The following is a 17,032-nucleotide window of genomic DNA, read 5'->3' on the forward strand; positions in this document are numbered from 1 at the left end:
GTTGTGGCCTCTCCCGTTGCGGAGCACAGGCTCCGGACGCGCAGGCTCAGCGGCCATGGCTCACGGGCCCAGCCGCTCCGCGGCATGTGGGATCCTCCCAGACCGGGGCGCGAACCCGGTTCCCCTGCATCGGCAGGCGGACGCGCAACCACTGTGCCACCAGGGAAGCCCCATGTCCATGATTTTTGATGAGTGCCAAAATTACGCAATGGGGAAATAACAGTCTTTCCAACAAATGGTGCTGGGACAACTGGATAGCCACATGCAAAAGAATGAAGTTGGACCCTTATCTCAAACCATATACAAAAATTAACACAAAATGAACCAATGACCAAAATATCAGTTAAAAATATAAAACTATTAGGAGAAAACAGAAGGGTAAACCTTCATGACCTCAGATTTGGCAATAAGTTTTTAGATATGATATCAAAAGCACAAGCAATAAAAGAAAAAATAGATCATGTGAAACTCATCAAAATTTTAAAATTCCATGCTTAAAAATACAGCAAGAAAATGAAAACTTACACAATGGGAGAAAATATTTATAAATATATGTGCATCTATCTGATAAAAGACTTGTATCTACAATACATAATGAATGCTTACAACATAATAGAAAAGAGACAAATAACAAAATGAAAAAAAAAATGGGCAAAGTAGCTTACTCCACATCTCCAAAGAGGATATACAGATGGTCAATAAGCACGTGAAAAGATGCTCAACATCGGTAATCATTAGGAAAATACAAATCAAAATCACAATGAGATACCATTTCATACCCACTAGGATGACTAGGATTAAAAAATCACATAATAACGAGTGCTGGCAAGGATGTGGAGAAATGAGAACCCTCATACACTACTGGTGGGAATGTAAAATGGTGCAGAAACTTTGAAAACAGTGTAACACTTCTTCAAACAATTAAACATAGAGTTACTCCTATGATCCAGCAATTCTATGCCTAGGTATTTATCCAGGAAAATCAACTTGTACACAAATCAAGACTTGTACACAAATATTAATAGCAATTTTATTTATGACAGCCCAAAATTAGAAATAATCTAGATATCCATTAACAGGAAATGGATAAATAAATTACGCTATATCTATAAAGTGGAATACTACTCAACAATAAAAATGAATTACTATGTGCAAAAACATGGACAAATCTCAAAAACATGTTGAGATGAAAAACACAACACAAAAGAATACATACTCTATGGCTCCATTATATGAAGTTTGAAAGCAAGTTAAATCTATGGTAGAAAAAAATCAGAACACTAGTTGCAGGGAGAGGAGGTGTAGAGACAGACTTAAAGGAGCACAAGGGAACTTTATGGGGTGATGAAACTGCTCTATAAACTAGTTGGAGTGCTGATTACATGAGTGCATACAATTATTAAAACTCATGCAACTGTACACTTAAAATTGTACCTGAGCATGTCACGGGGTTGGAGGATGTCAGGACTAGAAGGGCTCCCAAGGATATTTTGATGAGCAGGTATCAAAGGAACTAACTGACGAGTTTTATTATTTATTTCAATATATTCTCTGTGTACGTGTGCATGCATGTGTGGTGTTCGTTTTAATGTGTTTAGGTAGGGCATGGACTCTTATTCTAGACACAAGCCCCACCACTCCATGTTGTATTACACCCAAACACCTCATGCATTTACTTTACTTGTCTGATCCCTAAATCGTTTTGAGTTTGTAATTCTTGATGTAATGCCACACTCCATCCCTGGATCCATATTATATATAAGGAGGCTGAGACCCAGAGGGGAAAGTACCTAAACAAGATCGCACAGTAAAACAGGTCAGAACTGGCATCCAGGTGTCCTGGTTCTGAGTCAAGGGCTTGTTCCCATTGCACCAGTCTCCCCCAGGACATACAACAGAAAAGAAGGAAACCCACATCTGTTGAGGCTCAGAAAAGTGATGTGAATTGCCCACCAACACAGCTCATGAGTAGCTGATACAAGAATTAAACACTGGTGGCCTGACCGCATTACTGCTGTGTTCCCATCTCACCAGGTTGGATGCCTGCAAAGGTCTGAGGAACTATCAGGAGCATACACAGGAGTGTTTTGAGACTCAGGATGTAGAACTAGGAGGGACAGGGGGACAAGAGCCCTGGGAAGTCAGTTGTGATGGGGTTTGAGAAAGAGTTCTAATGCTCAAACCTGTGCTGCCCAGAAAACCAGGAGGTGGAGTATATTAGTTTCCTGTTGCTGCTGTAACAAATTGTCACAAACTTAGTGGCCTGAAACAACACAAATGTATTCTTTTATACTTTGGAGGTAGGTGTTGGCAGGCTTGGTTCCTCCTGGAGGCTCCAGGGGAGAATCTGTTTCCTACATCTTCCATCTTTTAGAGGCTACTTTGGCATCCCTTGGGTTGTAGCCAAATCACTCCAACCTCTGCTTCCATGTTCACATCACCTTCTTCCCCTTGGACCTTCTTGCCTCCCTCTTATAAGGACCCTTATGACTATATTTAGAGCCCATCTGAATAATCCAGGATCATTTCCCCATCTCAAAATGCTTCACTTAATCACATCTGCACACTCTCTTTCACAAGGTTCCAGGACTTAGGACGTAGACATCTTTGGGGAGCCATTGTTCAGCCTACCACATAGGGTCTCCAGACAACCCCCCTCAGTCAGCTCACTCCCCAAGGCCTTTCCTGGTCTGCTGAGACCCCAGGAAGCTTATCAGCATGAAGCTAATTCAGCAGGTGAATGTGCTCTCTAGAAAGTACCAAAAGTAGGTACATGAGACCGATGGTAACTTCAGGCTCCACCAGGATTTCCTACCTGGACCCTACCAAACTGTGGGGCCTCCTCTTTTCTTTGTCAGTAACAGTAGCAACTGTAAGAGTCCCCAACCTCCCAGGAATGCAAGATTAGTTTAACATTTGAAAATCAATTAATGTAATACACCATATCAATAGAATAAAGCACAGAAACCACATTAGTTCTTACTGTGTATTTCTATACAGTTGTAATAAACAATTTAAAAATGAAATTAAGTCCATTTACAATAGCATCAAAATAATAAAATACTTAGGAATACATTTAACAAAAGACGTAAAAAGCTATACTCTGAAAACTACAAAACATTGCTTAAATAAATAAAGATGATCTAAATAAATGGAAAGACAGCTCATGTTCATGTATCAGAATACTAAATGCTGTTAAGATGTGAATATTCCCTAAATTATCTACAGATTCAACATAATCCCTATCATAATCCCAGCTGGCATTTTGCAGAAATTGGCAAGCTGATCCTAAAATTCATATGGAAGTTCAAACCACCCAGAATAGGCAAAACAGTCTTTAAGGAGAACAAAGTAGGAGGACTCAAACTTACCAATTTTAAAACTTAGGGAGGGGCAGGGTAAGCTGGGATGAAGTGAGAGAGTGTCATTGACATATACACACCTACAAATGTAAAATAGCTAGCTAGTGAGAAGCAGCCGAATAGCACAGGGAGATCAGCTGGGTGCTCTGTGACCACCTAGAGGGTAGGGATAAGGAGGGGGGAAGGGATAGGGAGGGGGGGAGGGAGACGCAAGAGGGGAGGGAGGGGATATATGTATAGCTGATACACTTTGTTATACAGCAGAAACTAACACAACATTGTAAAGCAATTATACTCCAATAAAGATGTTAAAAAAAAAAAACTTACTACAAAACTATAGTAACCAGTAAGCAAGACAGTGTGGTAGAGTCATAAGGATTTGCATGTCAATCAATGGAATAGAATTGATAGTCCAGAAATAAATGCTCACATTTATGGTCAATTGATTTTTGACAAGGATCAAATTTTCCAAGACAATTTAATGAGAAAAGAATAGTCTTTTAAATAAAATATGCTGAGACAACTGAATAGCCATATGCAAAAGAATGAAGTTGGATCTCTATTTCACATCATATACAAATATTACTTCAAAATGGACCAAAGACCTCAATATAAGAGCTAAAAATATAAAACTTTTAGAAGAAAGCAAAGGGTAAGTCTTCATGACCTGGGAGTAGGCAATGACCCCAAACGCACAAGCAACAAAAGAAAAAAATAAGGATTCTTCAAAATTGAAAACATTTCTGCTTCAAAGGACACCAAGAAAGTAAAAAGGCAACCCACAGAATGGGGCTGTCAGAAACATTTGCAAATCACATATGTGATAAGGGACTTTTTATCTACACTATATGAAGGACCCTAACAATTCAGTAATAAAGAGATAATTAACCAAATGAAAAAATGGGCAAAGGATCTGAAAGTACATTTCTCCAAAGATGATATACAAATGTCCATTAAGCACATGAGAAGATGCTTAATGTCACTGGTCACTGGGGAAGTGCAAATGAAAAACACAATGAGTTCGTACTTTACACCCACCTGGATGGCTATAAACAAAAGCACATATAATAACAAGTGTCGTCAAGGATGAGGAGAAATTGGAACTCTCATGTGTTGCTGGTGGGAAGGTAAAATGGTACAGGCATTTTGGAAACCAATCTGGTAGTTCCTCAAAAAGTTAAACAGAGTTAACATACAACCCAGCGATTCCACTCCAAAGTGTATACCTAAGAAAAATGAAAAACTATGCCCATATATTGATAAAAAGAATGTTTATAGCAACACTGCCTATAATAGCCAAAAAGTGGGGAGAAACCCAAATGGCCAAACCCAAATGATGAATGGATAAACAAAATGTGGTATAAATAGAATATTATTTAGTCATAAATGGAATATTATTCAGCCAGAAATGGACATTTTTTATTCAGCCATAAAAAATGAAGTACTGATACATGCTGAAATATGGGTGAATCTTGAAAATATTATGTTAAATGAAAGGAGCCAGTCATAAAAGACCACATATTGTACGATTACATTTACATGAAATGTCCAAAACGGGCAAACCCACACAGACAGAAAGCAGAATAGTGGATGTCTAGGGTTGGGGAGATGCGGAGAATGGGGAGTGATGGCTAAACTGGTATTTCTTTTTGGAATGATGAAAATGTTTTTAAATTGACTGTGGTGATAGCAGGACAACTCTGTGAATGCGCTAAAAACCATGGAATTGTTCACTTCAAATGGGTGAGTTGTATGGAGTATAAATTATATCTCAATAAAGGTATTAAAAATAAAAGAAGCAACAATAGAGAGAGCAAGAGAGAGAGAGTCCTTGACCTGTGTCTAAAACCCAGCAATTCACACAGTAACTCTCCAAGCATTATTCTATCTGGTGCTCCCAGCAACCCTGTGGTGGAGAAACTATCCCTTTTAAAGATATTACAACTGTGTGTGACAAACCCTATCTCCAAAATGAAAGAAGGAAACCAGCTTAGGTACCTACCTATGCCAAGCTCTTCACACATCATCTCATTTAATCCTTGAAATACCCTGTAAAGAAAGTATTGTTGCCCCATTTTACAGGTAAGGAGACCCAGGCTCAGAGAAGTAGAAACCATATGTCCTAAGACACACAGCTACAACATGACAAAGCAGGATTCGAACTCACTTCTATTCGATTCCATGGCTATTGCCCTTTCCTCTATGCCACCACTGGTGTCCAGGATCTGAGTCCTGTGTCTCAGCTGCTGCGTGTCTGCTCGCACCCCCGCCCCCTCCCCAGCCCCAGGCTGCTGCTCTGTGCGTGTTTCCTGCCCACTTCTCTCTCCACCTGCACTGTACACAGAGAACAAAGGGCTAGTATTGGTGCCACAGCCAGATGGCCTGATTTCTCGGGAGAAGAAATTTCAGGGCCAGAGAAACCCGCCTGTGCCTAAGGAAGCCCTGAGGGCCCCAGAGGAAAGGAGAAAAAAGGCCACTCCCCACTGCAAATGGGCAGGACCAGAGAGCTCTGCCCTGCCTGCAGAGGGAGCACCTGAGAGGGGTGGGGAGGGCCCAGCCCTCCCATGGGAATTCATGGCTAGAAACCCCACCTCGGAGCAGAAGCTTCCACAGTGAGACAGCAGTGAAACAGGGACGTTCTCTAGTGGGAGCGGCCAGGAGCTTTGCCCTGTGCTGGGAGCCCAGACACTGGACTTCCAAACCAGTCCAGATGCTCATTGCCAACCCTCACCCCTTCCTGGGAGATGGTCACAGCAGGTTTGGTACAGTCCACTGGGTTCCCACAACCCCTCCTCCCTACTGGCTGGGCTCTGAGCTGGGAGAAGGGGCTTTCTCTAGGAAGGGAGATGGGCCAGGAGGAAGGTGGAGGTGCAGAAGACGAGGCTAGGGATGGGACAGTCATCTCCCCTGACAGCCCAGGCCTTGAGGGCAGGGCTTCTCTGCTTGGCCCAGCCAACAGGGCCCTGAGGCAGCCTAGTGGGAGGAGGCCAGCTACTGCTGGGTGGAGCTGAATCCTCATAAAGAGAGGGAGAGCTGTCCCGGGCTCAGCCTGAGCTGCAGGGCCATGGTCAAGATGAGAGGTAAGTGGGGTCCCTCCTCTGGGTCTGAGAGGGAAGTACCTGAGGAAGGAGGTGTTGGACAGTGAAACAGGGAGGGAAGCTAGACTGGGGAGTGGGGATGGGCCAGGGGGTCGAGATGGGTCCAAGGGGGAGTCTGGGCATAGGGCCAGGCCAGGGGAAGGGAGGTGGGGACTGAGATGGGACAGGAGCTCGGTCAGGGGCTATGGATATGTCCAGGTGTTGAAAGTGAGTTGAGAGGATCGTTACAGGTCTGGAGAGTGAGTCTGGGGGTTGGGCCCACTCAAGGGGAAGGTTATGGCACTGAGACAGAATGGTGGTAGCTCAGGGAGTTGGGAAAACTTTTCAGGGGTGGAGAACTTGTCAGGTGTTAGGGAGGTTGAAGTAGGCCTGGTGGGGGCTGTGGGGAGGCTCGACTGTCTGTTGCCTGAGGCATAACCCTCTCCTCTTTTCTGAAGAGTCACCCCTGCAGAAGGCTCTTCTGGCATTGGGAAAGGCCTGCCCTGGGAACCAACTGGGTCCCTGCCCCTCCTCAGTGGGTGGTCCCTGAAGGTCCCTTTTCTTCTTAGAGCTTCGGTTGTCCTGCCCGTACAAAGACTGGACTAAAGGGGTTCTCACCTGCCAAAAACCCTAGGGCTAGTGCAAGGGGGCTCAGTGTGTCACAGCTCCTGGCTGTTCCACTTTAGAGCAGGTGACACCAAGGAAACCACACAGCCTCTCTTTCAGAGTTTCAGACTCTTAGGTGAATTTCTCTGTACATAAGAAAGGTTAATTGTAGCAGTCACTCCGGACTTATTGCATGTTATACATTAACTATGGTTTCCAGTCTTGACTGCACGTTAGAAACATGGAGGGTTTTGGAAAAATACTGTAAGGCTGGAGAAGAACAGGATTGCCAAGTTCCCGTGGGGGACTATTAGTTACTGAGAAACTGGGCACCACTTCCCCACTTCCCTTCCCCAAAGAGAACTGTGCTACACACACACATACATCCTCTCACAAATGCACACATCCCCGAAGAATACTGACACCCTCAGGCTCCGCCACCCAACCTCATGCACAAATGCACACACAGAATCAAACACAAGACACAAGCAACCGAATTCTCTCTCAAACTCAAGCAAATGCATACCTATCATCCTCTCTCCTCCAAACGCAGGCCAACACATGCCCATTTCTACAGTCCCTCTCGCTTTTCTGTACAGATTCATCCACACATTTACTCAGGTACCTACACTCTCCCACAAACACATCCCCTTCACATAAAATCACAGACATCGCACGGTTATGCAGGGCAATAATCACAAACTCACAATCACAGCACCTTTGTCATAGACAAGCTCACACACGCACACTCCCCAACAGAAGCAGGCGAATTTACACTCCAGTACGAAGCTGCACACACTCTTGAGTTTCTAGTCACGTGCACACATGTGAACTTGTAGTCCACGTTCACAATCACCCAACTAACACCAGCACGTTCACACAAACGTTCATACCCCATACAACAAAGACGCAGACCCGATCACAAACACACATTTACAACCACACATTCGACAGACACTGCCGGATCTTACCACTCCCACTCATCCACACAGCCAAGCTCAGTCTGGGTAGGACGGGGTACAGAGCCCCAGAAAGGCAGCCCCCATTCCTCTCTCTGCCCCAGGAATCTTGATCTTGGGGCTCTTGTTGGCTACTCCCAGCTGCCTTGGCTACGATGAGGACTTGGTCAAGTGCTTCCAGGACCCCGAATACGAGTCTATCCTGGTCACAGCCCAGGAGGGCCTCCACACCTCCCCACTGCCCAAGCGTGTGGTGATAGTGGGAGCTGGCATGTCAGGGCTAACGGCAGCCAAGGCCCTGCAGGACTCGGGCCACCAGGTGAGCAGGCCTTGGAGGGGCCCCAATCATTCACCTCCAGTTTGCATCGTTGTGTGGAAAAAGAAAAGGAGTGGGGTTACAGCCAACACTTTGACAGCTATGCATAACCCACCAGGTCTCTCAGACCTTAGGTATTGTTCCTCAAAAATCTGGGTTCTCCTGAGACTTAACTGTAACTTGTGTTCTTTTGGAAATAAAAGTAGAGAAAGGCTATGTAACCAGAAGGGACCAAGAGGCGTTCTGACCCTTCTAACCCTGGAGCTCTTCTGCCTCACTTACGTTACTCAGGACCCTCTGGGAGGAAACCCCCCCCTGCTCAGTTTGGTTGTCCTGCACATTCAGGGACCTACTGCCGGGAATTCCAGAGTAGAGCCTGTGGCCAGTGGGGGTGGGAGTAGAGGGTGGGAGAAGTGAGAGCATGACCCTGGGAATGACAGCAGCCTCTCTGAACACCAGGTAACCATCCTGGAAGCCAGCGACCATGTCGGGGGTCGAGTGGTCACATTCAGGAATGAGAAAGAGGGCTGGTACTGTGAACTGGGGCCCATGCGAATCCCAAAGTCCCACAGGTAAGTCTCAGGAAAGGGATGGAGCAAAAGGCAAGGAGGAAGAATTAGGAGGAGGGTAGCCCTGCTGCCATCGTGTCAGAGCCCTTTCAGATTCACTGTCTCATGTGATTCAATCCTGCAAGTCAGGACTAACGCTGGTCCCCCACTTGACAGAGATGATTGAGGCTCAGAGCCCAGGGTCATACAGAAAGTGGTAGATCCCAGACTAATAATGACAATAGGTACCATTAACTCATCAAATTGTTCTCTTTAAATATGGGCAGTTACTTACATGTCAATTATACTACTTCAAGCTATAAAATAATTAATAATAAATAATAATAACAGCTGCCATTCAGTAAACTCTTACTGTGTGCCCCACCCTGTGCTAAGTGCTATATGTGTATTATTTCATTTGATCCTTGCAACCCTATAATTTAATACTCTTATTTTTCCGATTTACAAATCAAGAAACTGGGCTCAGAGATACTAAGTGACTCACCCAAGGTTCTCCTAGGAGAAAGTGACAAAGCTCCTCAAAATCAAGGAGGCACCTGGCACCAAAATATATGCCCAATCCCTAAATCAGAACTCACTCCTGGAAGAGAACCCAGCCCCTGGTTCTGGGGCTTCCAAGACAAAAAGATCTCTCACCTGGTGTCCTACATACCTCCAAAAATATGGCTTCTTTTTTGCCTTAAGTGGAAACTGACCCCGAGATTTCCCTCCAAACACCATCAAAAACAAAAACAAAATTTAACAGTACCAGCCCAAAGTAGGAGTCTTTAGATATGGCCTCAAACTTACTTAGAATTTGAATTTCAAACACCGTCTGAAACAAAATGTCTCTGTCTCTGTATCTGAGTTCTATATGTTCAGATTTCCTTAAGGGCCTTCATTCAGTGATGGGTGAACTCCCTACTCCCTGTCTCCCTCAGGGCAAAAACAGGAGGAAAAGAACTAATGCTAGAGTAAGAGGAGGCAAGGTTAGAGATGAGGAAGCAGTTAGTCTGAGCTCCTTGGGCACGTGAAGAAACTGGTTTTCCTGGAAATGGTTTCTATTGTGAGGTCAGCAGGAACGAGGTGCCATTGGGATGGGTGCCATGTTATGCCTGTATCTGTTCCAGGTTGGTCCACACCTATGTCAGGAAGCTGGGCCTGAAGCTAAACAAGTTCTTCCAGTACGATGGCAACACCTGGTACCTCATCAACAGAAGACGCTATCGTACTAGGGAGGTGAAGGCCAACCCAGAGCTCCTAGGCTATTCCATGAACCCAGGAGAAAAGGGCAAGAATGCTATGAATCTCTTCTACCAGTCCATTGCCAAGGTGATTTCTGTCTCCCCCCTCCCCCACCCCAGGGTTAGGAAAAAAACAGGGTCTGGCCAAAGGTCACCTAGCAAGTTAGTGGGTGGACCCAGGTCACCTGACTCCTACCTGGTACTCTTATGATTGGTCTGCCTTCTTTCTAACACCCCCTAAGAGTTTTGCCCCCCCAACCCTAGTGCCCAGCCCCATCTCTTCTGTCCCTGTATGGTCCAATGGCCCATTGCTTGATTAGGCAGTGGAAAGAAAAGGAATCACCAGGTAATCCAATCCTTGGTAATGAATCAATCCTCCTAGATTGCAGTGAATGTCTTCACCTTAAATTTTAGTCTCCAAAGGTCTTTAAATGAAGGAGAGATTTGGAAGTTAAGAGACAATTTAGGAGGTCCTGGAAGCTTCCTTCCCCTGGTCCTTCCATCCGCTCCCTCTTTGTCCCCACCCTCTTCAAAGGAACATCCAGAGAACCCAGGAGTCCTGCCTCTGGCTCTATGACTTTATCCAAAGCTGGTCCCCCTTCCTCTCCTCTGCAGCTCAGAATAAGTCTGAAAAAATTCAACTGCAGCCACCTGATGTCCTTCTATGATTCTTACTCCACCAAGGTGAGTGAGGCAACGAAGTCCCAGGATAGGGATGGAAGGGGGTCTGTGCTCAGCCTAGACCCCTGGGACTGTCCCCTGCACCCCAGGACCCTCTCCTCCCAACGCCCACAGCTTCACCTTCCTAGAGTCCAGTCCCCGCTTCCCCGCCCAACCTTGCCTACCCCAGGCCCCTGCTGAGGCCCCTTCTTACATACTGGGCCCTCTATCTGGTGCTTCCACCTCCCCACAGGCTTATCTGCTGAAGAAAGGGATGCTGAGCCGAGGAGCAGTAAAGATGATTGGGGATGTGATGAATGAGGATGCTGGATACTATAAGTCCCTCCTGGAGGCCCTTCGGACTGACATGGTCTTCACAAGTAATGAGTAAGGCTGATCTGGACCAGGACTCGAGTCGGCCTCTTCCTCCAATCCTCAGAGCAGAGAAAGGGAGCTTTGACTGTTGAGTAGTTACTGTGTGCCCGGTGCTGTGCTAAGCACTTTCCAAGGGTTATCACATTTAATGCTATGATCACCCGAACGTAGGCATTATAATTCAGAGCTATTTGACCAGTGAGGATGCTGAGGCTCAGAGAAGTTATGTAACTTACTTAAGTTCACACCACCTGGGCAAGGGCTGGAGCCAGAATCCTAACGCAGGTCTGTAGGACTCCTGGGACGCAAAATTGCATGGTGGACTTTGGAGCTAGACTGCGCACGTCATCGTGGGAAAGTCCCCTTTTTCTGGTGTTCCTCTTCCAAGCTATAAACGTAAACAATAATCCCTCCCTCACAAAGACTAGTTAAGGTGAGGTATATCAAGTAACCAGCGTAGGCTGCAGGAGGCTAGTTTCCTCCCTTTTCACACTGGGATCGCTGCTGGCAACTCAGCAAACCGACCTTGTACCTCCTATACTCACCCTCTCCCCTCTCTTCACCCCTACAGCTTTTCCGAGATCACCGGGGGCTTTGACCAGCTCCCCAAAGCCCTCAACGCCAGCTTGAAGCCTGGCACCATCCTTCTGGGCTCCAAGGTAGAGATGGTAGTGAGGGATGGGCCTGAGGTCCGGATTTCCTACCGGGTGGGCAAAGCCAACTCCACGCTGCCCACCCTCACGGCGGACTTTGTCATCATCTCCGCCTCGGCCAAGGCCACGCGACTCATCACCTTTGAGCCCCCGCTCTCCCGGGACAAGATGGATGCGCTCCGCTCGGTGCATTATACCAGTGCCAGCAAGGTAGTTCTGGCCTGCAACGAGTCCTTCTGGGAGCGGGATGGCATCCGGGGTGGGGTTTCCATCACCGACCGGCCCTCGCGCTACATCTACTACCCCAGCCATAGCCTCCCCAGCGGCAAGGGGGTCCTGCTGGCCTCCTACACCGTGGACGACGATTCCCTCTTCTTCATACCCATGAAGAACGACCAGGTGGTGGATATCGTCCTGGAGGACCTGGCGGCTGTGCACCAGATCCCCAAGGAGGAGCTGCGGCGCATGTGCCCCTCTTCTGTGATCAAGCACTGGTCTCTGGACCCCCTCATCATGGGCGCCTTCACTGAGTTCACACCCTACCAATTTGTGGACTATTCGCAGCAGCTTTTCCAGCCAGAGGGCCGCATCCATTTTGCTGGCGAGCACACCTGCCTGCCCCACGCCTGGATAGACACTGCCATCAAGTCTGGCCTCCGAGCAGCCAGGAACATCCAGGCTGCCGTGGACAAAGAGGCCATGGGGAGACGGAAGACCTTCACCAACACCCAGAATCATTTCTAACCCTAAGAGAAATCCCTGAGGGGATCTGGAAGGAAGCAGGCTGCAAGGTGTGAGTTGGAGGCAGAGACCCTGGAGAGACGCCGCCATTAGGCCCCCTGCCCACAAACAGCCCGAAAATACCAGAGAACCCAGCTGGCAAGTCCACCCCCTTTCCGGCTTCTCACTCCTGCCAGCCCTGGAGGAGGATCAGCAGAGTCAGGGTATTTGGAGGGATAAGGAAAAACCAAGGATGGACTGTGCTAGAATCATACTTTAGCTTGCTAATAGTAACAAGCAGAAAAGAACGTTTTCAACAACACCCAAATTTCTGTCATCTACAACTAGAAGCCCCTAAAGGAACAGACAAACCCAAACCAGAGCAATGTTAAACCACAGATTGGCCACACGAACCCACAGCACCGCAAACCCCATCATTGCGTGCTTGAGCCAGGGGCCTCACATCTTGGCCCAGCTGAAGTCGAGGCGGATGGGAGAGATGAGTTCTTTTTGGTCCTTTTTGAGCCTGCAAGAGCAGGGCTTGGCTTCCTAGATATCTCCTGGCGCATGGACTTTTCCTCTCTACCCTGACCTCTTCGTCATCAGCCAGAACTCACCGCCCTGCCCCTGCCTGTCCAGTCCGCACATCCCCCTGGGAGGACACCAAGCTCATTCTACACGCTCCCTACCCACCCTGTTCCGCACTACCCCAAATCCTTCCTTAATGGCCACACTCAGACCCCAGGAGTCTCTTTCCTTTGAACCACAACCCTTCCTACCTAGAGTCCCAAACATTTGAACTGTGGATCTTCTTGTGCTGTTATATGTTATTTATCCAAGTAGACAAAAGGAAGAAGTAAATAAAGTGGTAAACCCTCTCACTGGAGAACATTCCTACCAGGAAGACTCTGGAGACCAGCATGATGAGACATGTAGTGTTATATCCTGAGACTGGCATATTTATAGGAGGAAGGGATAGAAAGAGGAAACATTTTCTTACTGCATTTGGTTTATTGTTAAAACCCCAGCCTACTTAATTTTGGTTTTCTTTGCACCCCTATGTTAGTCAGGACTTTTTCCATTTCAGGTGCTGGAAATCAAACTCAAACTACCTTAAGGGAAAAGGAAATGTTTTGGCTCACATATCTGAAAAGTCCAGAGTAAAGCGCACTTCACTCAGACTGATTGGGTTCAGGAATTGATAAGTCATCATTAAAGTTCTCTCTCTCTCTACCTCTTGACACTGTTTTCCTAAATTAGCTTCTGTATTGAGTTGAATGACGTCCCCAAAAGTTCATATCCATCCAAAACCTGTGAAGGTGACCTTACTTGGAAATAGAGTCTTTGCAGATGTAATCAAGTTAAGATGAGGTCATATTGGATTAGGGTGGGCCAGGAGGAGGCACGGAACAGACTCTCCCTCAGAGCCCCCAGAAGGAGTCAAATCTGCTGACACTTTGATTTTTGAACTTCTAGCCTCTGGTACTGTGAGAAAATAAATTTCTGCTCTTTTAAGCCGTCTAATTTTATAGTAATTTGTTACAGCAGCCCTAGGAAACTGTACACATGGTGAAACCCCTAGAACCCGGCTTCATCAAGGGAGAAGTCACTTTCCAAATTGTCTCCTAGACTGTTATATTTGGTAACCCCATTAGTGTCATGGCAAAGGCCATGCCTTCTTGAGGCTCTCAGAAGAGAGGAGGAATCCTGACCACGTGGAGTCCAGGCAGAGAAAGGAGCAGAAGGCGGGACTGGGGGAGACCAAGGTCCCGTAGGAAGAGCTCATCATGAACCCCCTTGGCTAAGAGGAGGACCCTGAAAAAACAAATCAGGGAGGAGCACAGGGAAGAACAGGGAAGCAAAGAGCTCTTTGCTGACCTCTGACCGTTAGATATAAAAATGAGCCCCCAGGGCCGTGGAGTCAGCTGTGCAGAGAGGATGAAGTAGGGTGAGGGGGAATGAAGGGTGGAAATCAGACTCAAACCTGTGGCTTGGAGGTAAATGACTCACAGCATTTGGATGGAAGTATTAGGCAGAAGATGAAAAGGTTCAGAGATACCTTTTTGTTGGAGAGCTGCCACACAAGGTTCTTAATTACAAAAACCAGAAACCAAATCTGAGTGATTTAAGTCAAAGAGGAGAGGAGGAGTACCAAGAAGCTCCCAAAATTGACAGGAAGGGAAGTGGGCAGATGTCAAAGGAGACCTGTGGCCTGAGCCACAGCCAAGCTCCTGCCATAGGAGCAGCCTGATAGATGGCCATTGCGTGCTGGTGTGGCCATTGGGACCACCACCACTGGGCACACTTCTAGTCTGCCAGAACTAGTTCTCAACTGTCCACTGCTTTTTCATTTCCCCTATATTCAAAATCCCAGGTGGGAGCATCCAACTGGCTGAGCCTAGGTCAGTGCCCACTCCCTGGCTGCAGCGTCAGGGAAAGCAAGTAATGAACAATACTCTAGATTTTGAAGTGGGAGGTGAACTGTTGCCTTCCATCAGACTTTACTGTGGTGGATTCCCCAGGCACAGGAAGAAGGTATTGATGCTGGCAACCATAAGGCAAAGTCAAGGTAAGTCCCAAAGAGAAGGACAGGACACAGACCACCTCTGCCACATGAGCCACTGAACCTCTCTGAGTCTCAGTTCCTCAGCTGAACAATCAGGATAACACCCCACCCCTCCTTCATGGCTGAAGGGATTAGAGATCCTGTACAAAGGGCACCTAAAGATTATATGTGCATAAAGCATGGAGGAAGTCTTTGCCCCCCACTGCTCTGAGAGAGGAATTATTCGCAGGTTAAAGATGAGGACACCAAAGCTCAGTGAGATCAAGTGACTTGCTGAAGCTTTGAAAGCCAGGTGTTGGGAGAGAATTCACAGCCAGGGCTGCCTGATTCAGAAGTCTAGCTCTTTCCACAGCACGATGCTGCTAGTCTAGTTGGAGAGAGAAACGACTGGCCTGAAAGAGATGGGACAAAATTCAGACCAAGCAAACGCTGAGGCAGGTGAGGTGGCAGGAGCTCTGTAAGGGCTGAGATATGCATGGGCAGTGCTGACCACCTGTCTGGGTAACACATTATCCCTATAATGCTACACTCCCTCACTTCCTTTCTACATGCTTTCTTGAGGGGGGGAAGAAAAGAGTAGAGTTATGGCTCATAAAACCAGCAGCCTCTCTACAGATAGCTACTACAAATTTCAGTGAGCAGCCTCTTTTATCTTTCTGCATCAAAATCTGGGAACACTCATAGAAGGGTGAGTGCATAGAACAGCCATATTTCTTAACAAAAGCAACAGTTGAGAATGACTCCAGTAACTCTCAAGAGGTAAAAGCATGCCCCATTCTGCCCCAAAATGTACCACCCACACAAGCCACTTAGAGGTAGACCTCTGGGAATCCCAAGCTGAAGCTTACTCTAAGAGCATGGAGAATCTTGAGAAAAGTCTCCCTTGGAATCCCTGGGCATGACATCTCTTCCTGCCCCCAGGGATCTTCTTAGAACCCAGTGAGTACATCAAGGGCCAGGTGCCAGAGCTCCAGATTAAGAAGCAAGGCTAGAACTTGGAGTTGGGCCCCTTTGGATGCTAAGAACCCACAAACAGGCCCCAGGAAAAAGGGTGAGGAAGGAGGGGTGGAGAAGGAAGAGGAAGGGGACCCTGCCAAGAACAGAAACTCAACCCCTCTTTGCCTTCCTTTTCCAAGCATTTTATATTCATCATTGATTGTTAGTCTTCCTGCATGACAGACAAGGAATTGAGGCACTGAGAGTGAGATCAACCCAGCATGCAAGTGTAAGCACCCAGACTAGATGGTAATAATAGCCATCATTATTGAGTCTTACTGCAAGTATTGTGCTAGAACCATACATTCATTTTCTTACTGAATTTTCTAACTGAATCCCCACCCCACCCCCCAAAACCCAACCTCTATGAAATAGACACAATCATTACCTCCATTTTACAAATGAAGGAATTGAGAACTAGAAAGCTTCTTTTGCTCTAAGTTACATAAACAGGATTCTCTATCTGATGCCCTGCATGTATTCACAAATTTGAATTTTTAGTCTAACATGTAAATTACATCAAAATATCTCCCAGATCCCCTGTAGTAAAAAGTGAGTTAGTCCAAACCAGAGCCAGACATAGTATTATTTTTTAAACCACTTAAACCAAAAGAATCAGAATGCTGCTTCTTCCTTGAGTCTCTGGTTGTCTGAAGGGCTTCCATTCAACACCAGGGACATGACCCCTGCCTGTCTCTCCAAGGCTAGAAAAGAAGGAAATACACTTTCTGTTGATACTCCAAGGAAATACAACTTAAACTTCAGGAAGCACTTTCAACCATGTTCCTGGGAAGACTGGGAAATTGTTTTCTTTCAAAATGGCTGGTCTTGGAGCCCCATGAGCATGGGGGTAGAGGAGTGAGAGTCAGCCACTGTGCTCTAGGCTGTTGTGCACCTGGCAGGTAGCTGGAACTGAAGCTTCCCAATCTCATCCAGTGCAATGGAAATGC

At 46.6% G+C, this 17,032-nt stretch overlaps 1 protein-coding gene across 1 annotated transcript; it reads left to right on the top strand.

Moving 5' to 3' along the window:
• Window positions 1–6,426: 6,426 nt before the first annotated feature.
• On the top strand, window positions 6,427–12,544 carry LOC102988769 (L-amino-acid oxidase-like). The gene is made up of 7 exons (XM_007124350.2): window positions 6,427–6,442; window positions 8,109–8,323; window positions 8,780–8,892; window positions 9,999–10,200; window positions 10,728–10,796; window positions 11,026–11,159; window positions 11,719–12,544. The coding sequence occupies exons 1-7, from the start codon at window positions 6,427–6,429 to the stop codon at window positions 12,542–12,544; spliced, it is 1,575 nt and encodes a 524-aa protein (XP_007124412.1).
• The last annotated feature ends 4,488 nt before the right edge of the window (window positions 12,545–17,032 follow it).

This window comes from Physeter macrocephalus, chromosome 3 (assembly GCF_002837175.3).
Source record: "Physeter macrocephalus isolate SW-GA chromosome 3, ASM283717v5, whole genome shotgun sequence".
Taxonomy (NCBI): domain Eukaryota; kingdom Metazoa; phylum Chordata; class Mammalia; order Artiodactyla; family Physeteridae; genus Physeter; species Physeter macrocephalus.

Coding starts and splice junctions, on each gene's coding strand:
- LOC102988769 (XM_007124350.2), top strand. Junction 8,324..8,779: donor TGCAGGACTCGGGCCACCAG/GTGAGCAGGCCT, acceptor TCTGAACACCAG/GTAACCATCCTGGAAGCCAG. Junction 10,201..10,727: donor TCTACCAGTCCATTGCCAAG/GTGATTTCTGTC, acceptor TCTCCTCTGCAG/CTCAGAATAAGTCTGAAAAA.